Source organism: Anopheles gambiae, chromosome 2, assembly GCF_943734735.2.
Source record: "Anopheles gambiae chromosome 2, idAnoGambNW_F1_1, whole genome shotgun sequence".
NCBI classification, from domain to species: Eukaryota; Metazoa; Arthropoda; class Insecta; order Diptera; family Culicidae; genus Anopheles; species Anopheles gambiae.
This window is the reverse complement of record NC_064601.1, coordinates 90,249,216-90,258,600: the sequence shown is the minus strand read 5'-3', so window position 1 is coordinate 90,258,600 and position 9,385 is coordinate 90,249,216. Positions and strand designations below refer to the sequence as shown.

General features: G+C 45.8%; 1 protein-coding gene across 1 annotated transcript; it reads left to right on the top strand.

Moving 5' to 3' along the window:
- The first annotated feature begins 566 nt into the window (after positions 1-566).
- On the top strand, positions 567-2,966 carry LOC1276474 (uncharacterized). Its single transcript, XM_315821.3, has 4 exons — positions 567-1,111; positions 1,180-1,622; positions 1,691-2,105; positions 2,169-2,966. Exons 1-4 carry the CDS (start codon positions 713-715, stop codon positions 2,475-2,477), a joined length of 1,566 nt encoding a protein of 521 aa, XP_315821.3. The 5' UTR covers positions 567-712; the 3' UTR covers positions 2,478-2,966.
- The last annotated feature ends 6,419 nt before the right edge of the window (positions 2,967-9,385 follow it).

The following is a 9,385-nucleotide window of genomic DNA, read 5'->3' as shown; positions in this document are numbered from 1 at the left end:
ATCACAAATTGTCCATTATCATCATCACCTTCACGGACCAATCGCGAAACGTTTCAATGCAACTCACAGTGCTCCTCTCAAGCGTTCGTTTGCGTGCCGTTTCCCAACCACCTCCTCCACACCACTTTGTTGATGGTGATGGTGAAATTGAAAAATTAATTAAAAAATCTCGCACTTTACGACGCACACCACCGTGCATCGGGCAACAACAGGCAGCAACAACCACAGCAAAAAGTTTGCTTTATGACCATCATAAAAATATGCTTTAAAATTAACTCTCCTCCACTGGATAACGTTGACCTCTGTGTGAGAGGGTAGAGGGCAGAGCTTGGTTTGAGTGGCGAATGGTGTCGCTAAAAGAGATGAATTGATCCTTGAACAAAATATGCGTATTATACTACGCGAAACTGAAGTTCATCGGCCTAATGATGGACAGATTATGAGTTTCAGGAGTTTAGCAAAAAATAGGCAAGCTTTAGTGCACTTTTCCTGGAATCATCATCCTTATTGCGTCCATCTGAAACTTGTATTCGTTTAATACTATCTTCATCATAGTTGCCTTCGCTTTTTATCTCTTTGCATCCAGGAATTTCACAGTTCAGCAGGCATGCTCCTGCACAACAAAATCTAAATACATCTCCCTCCATCAAGCGTTTCCACCTCCAACACCCAAAAAGAGAAAGAGAAAGTGCCAACAACAACCTTCAACAAAATGTCGGACACAAATCTGCTGCAGCTGTCAGCGGCCTGGAGGCAGCTGCCCCGCCTGATGGTACCGTTCGACCGGCAGCTTTCCAATGCCCTCCGCACGTGGGCACCGTCCTGGCAGACGCAACAGCTCGCGAGTGAAACCACCCGCAAGCTGTTCGTGGAGCTGGTCACCTTCGGGGGTGTGAACCAGTGTCGCCGGTTTGACGCACTCGCCCGGCCCGTGATAAACGACCACGGTGAAGGTGTCGTGCCGCCGAGATTGTCAACGATTGTGGTGCAGTTTCTGGTCGCCCGGTACGACGGTGGTCCGGAGCCGGCTGCACTCAGCTGCTGCCAGGTGCGTGAGTTTGGATGTCTGCTGAGCACCGAGCTTCCGCTGCTGAAGATTGTTGACCTTGAGGTAAGTCAAAAGGGGAGGAAAAGTATCAATAAAGGTGGAGTAGATGAACGTATTGTGACTGTTTGCAGAGCGAAAATTACTGGCGACGGGTGGTTTGGTGTTACGCCGATGAACCCCTTTCTTACTACGAGCACGATCATCTTACACCGCGCCGGTTCTGGAAGCAGCACGGAGTCGAGCTCAAGCTGTCCCGCATGATTGAACAGCAGGATCCGGTGTACTGGGAGCTTGAGGGTTTGGAGGACACAATCAAACGGGCAGCACCGTTCGTGAACAATCTGGTCATGCAGCAGCTACGCCCGTATGCGATGGTAGAACCGCTGGAAGACTACGAAGCGTACACGATTCGCAATGCTCCGGCCGATCTCTGCCACCATGGGTCACTGGCGGTGCTGGGGCATCTCGTAAATTTGACCTCCCTGTCGTTGGTGTTTGGTGTGAAGCATTGGAACAAGGCGTACCAAACCCGTTACTCTCACTGTTCCCAAACGGACATCGAGCAGCTTGGAATGTAAGTGTTACCACACAATGAAACCTTCTGTACGGAGAAAAATTCCATGTTTGTTCTCCATCTTTCAGGGGACTTCAAAAGTTGGTAAAGTTGAAAAAATTTAACCTCTCCCACACACGGCTGGATGCATCCAAACTGAAAGCTCTGCTGGAATCGCTGACGCCCCTCGGCCTGGAAACGATACGCCTCACACACTGCCATCTAGGCGAGGGTTGCGGCGGCCCTTTAGGACGCTTCCTGAGCCGCTTCGACCCAACGCTTAAGCAGCTTGACCTCTCCAACAACCGGCTCGATGCGCCCGAGCTTGATCAGCTTTGCCCCGGGCTGAGCATCTACCAGGGCAAGCTTGACAAGCTGAACCTTTCCTACAACCCGATCGGTGAGGCAGGCGTGCTAATTCTTGGCTGTGCCATCAAAGGTCGAGCGCAACTGAGCGAGCTTAACTTTACCGGCTGCCCACTGGGCGTGGAGGGATCGTTTCGGGTAGGTGTTCGGGTTTTGGAAGTCCTCCACCATCAATATAAGTTTCCCATTTTCGCGCTGCAGGTTATACAACTGCTCAGCTTCCACGCGACGCTGCGGAAGGTTTCGCTCAACTGCGTACCGATTAGTCCCGAGGGTGGCGACAAGTTGATGCAAGTTTTGCTCGAAAACAACCGCATTGAAGAGGTGCACGTGCGTGACTGTGGATTGACGGAGCGCGTACGGGCCAGGATCGGGAAGATTCTACGGAAAAATGCAAACGCAAGACATCGATCGCGACGATCGGACGGGAAAGTGGCAACTCCGCCAATGGTGCGATCTCCTGCGAGCATGTTTCAGCTAGAGCGACAAGTCTTTCCGGTGCAACCATAACTCCCCTGCACGGAAAACAAACAATTCCCTTACACCAGCGACAAATAAGAGCATCATTTGAATAATTCAAGTGTCGGTACCGGAACCGGGTGTTGCTTGGCAAAAAATTCAAAACAAATTATTCAATACCTTTACACGCCGCCGCTGGTCGGTATGAATATGATGTACCGCTCCGACGAGCGACGGGCGCACCTTCTTCGGCGGTGCCGTTGTTGGCGCCGTTTTGGGTCGGCGTACGCTCCCAAGGAAATGATACGTGGCATCCTCGCGTGCGGGATGAAAGGCAAGGAAGCGGCGATGGTGACAATTTATGGACTGGATTAGGAGCCGGCCACACATCGTGCCCGGGGGGGGAGGTACAGGAGGGACCGCGAGTTATGAAATATATGAGCTGCTTTGTCAACTGGTGGCTGGTACGGTCGGTGTCGCCGTCGCCAGCCAGTCCGGGATGCAAATTACACATTGTTATTATTCCGAAAAGCTAGGATTTTCCCCCCACATTCACACTCACACACACACGCTGTGTCTGCTCATTGTAAATTCGGTGTCAACCATTGCTGCCGCTGCTACGGAGGGGAACAGAACCTTTTTCTTACCATTGTGCTCGGGTACTGGTACAAGGAACGGTCGAAGTGTCTCTATCTTTGGTCATGAATCTAACAATGCAAACTTAGCTGCTGTGTTGTCACCGTTGCCCGTATCATGGTGTTTTTAAAGAGTGGCGCACAAATATACTACCCATCTCGTTCGCGTCCGAGTGTATGGTCGCTTTATAAACAAAAAAAAAGGACGAGACAAACAAAGCCAAACGACAACAACAAAAAACTTTCTCCATCCGATTCGATCCACGTGGTGTCGCCGGTTTTGCATGGCCCAGTATGAAGGGAGGAGTGGAAGTGGCCAGGCTGTAAGATAAGCGTAAAATATAATGCTTCCACTAATAATGCGCTCATTAAATCCAAAATTTGACAGTGAAATATTTGCATCGATAATTTATGCACCGCCAGCGCGAGTTTTTACCGCCGCACGCGTTGCTTTTGGTGCGTACCGTTTTTGTTTGTGTGTTGTTAGACGCGCAGGAAAAGTGATTTGCGGATGAGATGGGTGGCAGAAGGCAGAAGCGTTGGTGTGGCCTTGAATTTGAACTCGAATGGCAGTATTGGTGACACGTGGCCTGCTGTTTTTCTTTCTAAACGCCCTCACAGGAAACACGAAAAATGAACCTATTTCTTTGTTTACTTTCAATCATGTTTTCCATTCAATCATTCCCATTAGAAACACAAACAAATGACCTATTTTTCATTTTTCTATAATACTGTGCCTCAGTGGGGTAGTTGAATGAATGCAGACTGGAATGAACGCTTTAATGTCATTAATTTACCTGTGCTGTTAAGGTCCAGCTGCTCCTAATGACAGTTCATCACATTATCTGCAATTTTACAGCTATATGGGTTTCGTCTAGTTCAATTATTTAAAAAATAAATAAAAAGAAATATTAAGGCCGGGGGACATTGTCCGTACTCGCTAGTGTAACTTAAAATTTCACTAGCGCATCTGGTGGCGGCTGATCGAAGCATTTTGCCTATAAATTTGGAGCCGCTTCAGAAAATATGTTATTTTTCCACGATATTCACTTAAATCGGACCAGAGCTATTTTCTAAAAGGTAGATTTTCACATATTCTTCAAGCATTGCATCCATTTTTGCATCGAAAAACGATGAAAATAATACTTTGTTTTGAGATCCGGCACGAACATTCCCTCGATGACCAAAAAAGGCTTCCACCAGCCGCCGCCAGATGCGCTAGTGAAAATCCTAATTACACTAGCAATTACGGACAATGTCCCCCGGCCTTTATGGGTTTTAATTAAATGTTGAGATTAATTTCAGTAAGAATCTTAAAGGTGAAACATAAAACCCCACGCACACCATCTACTTTACCCTGATGAAATCATGATCGAAGCTGCATTAAAGAAAGAATCATCCGGCTTTGAGGTTAGCTTCCGATTGGCAAATCGATTGAATCATCCCACTGCTGGCTGAGAAAATATTGTGGCCATAGAAGAAAACTGTATAAATTATTCATGAAATGAATTGGTCTACCGAATGAATAATAGCTTCATTCCCTTTCAAGGATGTATTCCTGTGTAAGGTAAGGTGCCTGTAAGATAAAAAATATATATCCCATTGGTATGATTTTTTCCTATCCCTCCTGCAGCATGGGGAATACCGAGAGGTCTTATAGGGAAACAGTTTGAAAAAATGAAACTTTAAACCACACCGTACCATCTGTGACTGTGTTGCATGGCTTGTTTGCAGCCAGTGCCACTTCCGATAAAGTGCGATCGCTTACTTTTCAACGAAGCAACACAGACCATCGTCTGGCAATATAGAATCATAAATTGTATAAATAAAAACACATACTCTCACACACACACACGAACAGCTTCAATCGGCTCAACGTCTCTCATCGAATGCTGAAAGCACTGCCCGCCTCCATTGGTATTCCGGGGGAGTGTCGGGCGCAATGGGGAGAGGGAAACATTTTTGCAATAAACAAATAGTGGCTACATGAGCAAACATATGATATCGTGGAAAGAAAATGGAACCGGTAAGCCCATCAAGGACAAGGTTGACTTGGGTTCGCATTTGATTCTCGGAAATTGGAAACGATTCGAGACACGGGCACCGGTACTAAGCAGACCAGAGCATTACACAAGGCTTTGATGTGATGAAAAGCACCGCAAATCGGATCATAAGGGTACAAGGGTTTGTCCGATTTCGAGTATGCTACGCGTGGCTCATAGATACTTTAATATTGGACACATTCATCCCCGGGGCAACATGTACAAACATTAAAGTGCTTCCCTGTTGTTGTTGTTTTTTTTTTATCGTAGATGATCATCATCACTACCGCAACCATTGAATTACGGCAGTTATTCACTTTGAAGACCCATTGAAGCAGGTGCAAATTGACTGCTTCACTACGGCGACGTAACCTACAATTCCGGCGCAACAAAATTGCCACGACCGTCGTGATCAATCAAGTGATTTGTGCGGGCTTGCGCTATTGTTGTGCGGCAGCGATGATAAACATGCGCTGGAAATTACGCAGCCTACGTGCGGCATTACCACGCCCGGTCAGCCATTTCCGCACGCTCCATGGTGCAAAGCTCCGGTAAACCGTAGCTTCTGTGCCTTCATTAGCGCAGCACTTTTGATTGGAGCATGCCCATATCTCGCCCAGTTTATCTCGCACGCTTTTATGATCCTTTTCATACGGATCTTTGCTGGGGAGAAGTGAATGGTATTAGACGGACGAGAAGGGGGAATTATGTACCACATTTCCTGCGAGATGCATCGACGCTTAGAATGTTGTGTTGCGCATGGCGAAAACAAAATGAGCTCATTTGAGAGATGTAAGATTACCGGAAATAAAAAACAGATTCTTTACAAGTAAAGCCTTCCCCTCCCTATGCCTTTAAAATGCTTCACAAATTTTAACGGGTCATTGTCGGGTGGCAAAGAATATGAAGCAGGAAGATTTAAAACCAAATAAATACGATACGCAATGTTTACGAGGTGATATTCCTGCTGATACGGTTGTTTGTATGGCGGGGGGAGGGGGTGGTGAGTCATTGCACGTCGTCGTGGCTGTTTATTGAACGTTTCTTTATTTACTAACGTGCAGTAACAAACCTGTCTTAAAAGTGTGCCGTTAATTTCAATGAAAACCCCCACACCATATGGCTTACGAATGGGGATGGTAAACCATTTTTAAAGACTATTAAAGGAGCTCTGCTTACTTCCCGCAGATCATTCTATTGAGTAGGATTTTTTATTATCTGCAGGTATGGTAGTCAACAAGGACAGTCGTAGCAATTTCGCAAGCACTGTTAAGGAAACCAAGAGAACTTGCTTTTATAGATGAATATTTTTTAGGGGTTTTTATTTTCTAATTTCTTCCTTTCCAAATCCATCTACAAATACGTTTATTTTTATTATCTTTCTATTGCTTCTTCACAAATAAAATAAAATGAACGATTCATGTCAGAAATTACGTTAAAACTTAGTGAATGCGAAGTATATTGCTCCCAACAATCCATACGTCACACGCCTAAAGGTATGTAAAATAGGTAATGTAATGTGCAACATGCGCCTAAATGAATGCAATGTGACATTTTTATCAACCTATTCTACATGATTCAATGACGTTTTAGCGAATATATCCTCTAGAAAAGAGGGAAATAATTCTTGTTCCAAATGGAATTACGAAATTCATCGGAAGAGACTAAACTAGCAAGAAACTACAATGACTCTTGAAAGCTTTTCTCATTCATGTAGTGCCTACTTTAAGGCGTTCTGTTAGAAACCCAGGAAGGATGTTCGCTTGAACGTTTTAGATGTTTCGTTTGACTCTATTATTTTCAGAAATTACTTCCTTTAATCGTTCCATGGACCTTCAAACCGAATGACGCACATCGTTTATTTTAAGCGACCATAATTATTCCCTTTAAAGTACAACCTTCTCGAAAACTACGAATCTACCGTAGCTAGAAGAATTATTTCAATGGACGACAAATTTCCCCAATTTTTTTTTTTGTTTCCCACCTTCATTCGAACCAATGGGCGACAAACACAACGTTATAAATATCAATTCAGACTAGCTTCCCTGCAGCTTCCTAGGAAATCCTTTCGCCCCCGTACAACTTGAAGAAAGCCGAATACCTGGCCCAAGGTATGGTTGGCAAAACCCCCTCACGATACCTATAATCCCTTGTCACGGTTTATCGCACACACACACACATATACACGAGCGCGCCAAATTGTGACCGTTAAATGTGAGCACACAATATCCCCCGGTACACCGTCAAACGGTTTAAGTTGAAAACAGCCTACGGACGCGCATGGTTTGCTGACCGGGCTTCGCTTCTCGCATGGTGGAAGGCGTGTATGGTTTGTGGGTGACATTTCCCCCCCCCCCACCCCTATATCACTCCTCCTCAAATCATATTCAACCCTCGTGCACAGCACAGAGGAATGTAGAAAAAGAGAAAAAAAACACCAAAACATTTACATAACAAAGTTTAAATTGAGCTTAATATGAAGCAAAATATCTCGACAGGCGTCCCGACCGACATGAGGGCAGCAACATAACTTACAACCCCTTCCACCCTACCCTACCAAATAGGCGACGCAGTGACAACCCGGCTACCCGGCTGCCCAAAAGGATCCTTCCGAACATTATCATGCTGCGATGGTGGCAGCGGTTTACGAGGGGGGCGGGACACTCCGCGGCCAAGGCAACGACGCCCGGGAGCCGAATAAAAAATGTGCTCGGCTTCCTGGCTAAAAATTGGCCTAAATTAAAATTCATTTCACCACAGCGCGCGTGTCATGGTGGAATTGAGGCAGGAGGGAAAAGTTTGTGTCACGACCGGGGCGCTATTACTAGCCCGTTGTAGACGAGCACGCCGCAAACAGCGCGCGAACACGATGAACACAACAACAACAGCAGCGGGGGAAAAAAAGAAAAAAAAGGATCAACTCTAAACCCATTGCCCATTCAGTTGACCGAAATTAGATCAGGAAAAATCGTCTGCAGTAACTTTTTCCCTCCGCTCTCTCTTTCTCTCTCTCTCTCTCTCCGTCTCTCGGCTTGTCTGCTCGGGACAGGCATGTGTGGGATCTTTCCACTCCCTTGAGTATTTGGTGTCCCAAATTTTCCACTTTTCTCCGCTTGGTGCTTGGTGAAAATTTACATTTAATATGCTGCCCACTGTGCGCCTTTACGGTTGCGCCGTGGTCCTGGAAGGTACGGATCATCCGGAAGTTACGATTTCGAGACGGAACCCCGAGCAGTGTTCATCCTTTTCCGCGCGGGTCTTTGGCCACGGGTGTGTAAAATACCATGCGAGGGATGAAGTATGCGATGAATAACATGCATTAACGTAATTTCTCATCCCCTCTTGTCGAGCCCGCGGCCATGCCTTTGATCGCATTTCACAACTCACAACAACGCCTCCTATTTGTTTCCCGTCGCTCAGCCTGCCCGCCAGGATCCTCCGCCGTCAACTCAAAGATCTGGTGCGCTGCGGTCGGAAAAGGATTTTCGGCTGCCGTGATTTGCCATGGTAACCACCATTCACGCGTGTTACGTGCGCACTTTTCGTGCGCTTTCGTGGAGTGAAAACTTTTCCCCTCCACTCCAGTGCATGCTGCCCGTTTCCTTGTATTCACATGTAAATTTGACAGATTTTCCCACTCCTTTCTCTTAGCTTTCCTTAGCCCGTTACCCAGCCCCGTTGAAGCCCCGTGGAGCGCTGTTGAAGCGATCGTTGGCGGCGTAGGCGACATGCGCCGGCTCTCCTATTCTGAGCGGTCGAAAAGTTATGCGGGCACAAAAATTGAAATCAGTGTAATTTGTAGCAAACTCAATTTGGCTGATGCTGGGCTGGGTTTGATGGTGGTTCTTTCGTGCCGTGTACGTATATGAAATGGCCTATAAGAGTGTGTGTGGTTTTAGTGTGACGAGTATGGTGGTGCCTTTGTGGTTAATTTAGCTGTAGGTTGTTTTTCCTGCCCAAAATTATGCTTTTATGAGGATTTCTTTTTTTGTTTCTTGTCCTATGACAGTTTACAGACATTGTGGATTAAACCACAGTTTGGGAAAGGTTCAGTGGCTTTATTGGTAGTGTATGGTTCATTTGAATAAGTAGGAGTTTTTAACTTTTTTTTTTTTTTTGGTTGAATAGCTTCATCAAGAGAGCTCCCAATATATTTGGAGTGCGCACAAACTTAAATCAGGCTAGAAGAAAGATATTACAAATAATCCAAATAATCCTGCTAAAATTAATGTTTTTGTTGATTATTGGTTCAATTGGTTTTGCTAAATTACAATCAAGATTT

What these genes read in the sequence shown, in the direction of transcription:
- LOC1276474 (XM_315821.3), top strand. Translation starts at nt 713, where the DNA reads ATGTCGGACACAAATCTGCTGCAGCTGTCAGCGGCCTGGAGGCAGCTG. An exon ending in TGAAGATTGTTGACCTTGAG is followed by an intron (nt 1,112 to 1,179) that starts GTAAGTCAAAAG and finishes GACTGTTTGCAG; the next exon opens with AGCGAAAATTACTGGCGACG. An exon ending in GACATCGAGCAGCTTGGAAT is followed by an intron (nt 1,623 to 1,690) that starts GTAAGTGTTACC and finishes TCCATCTTTCAG; the next exon opens with GGGACTTCAAAAGTTGGTAA.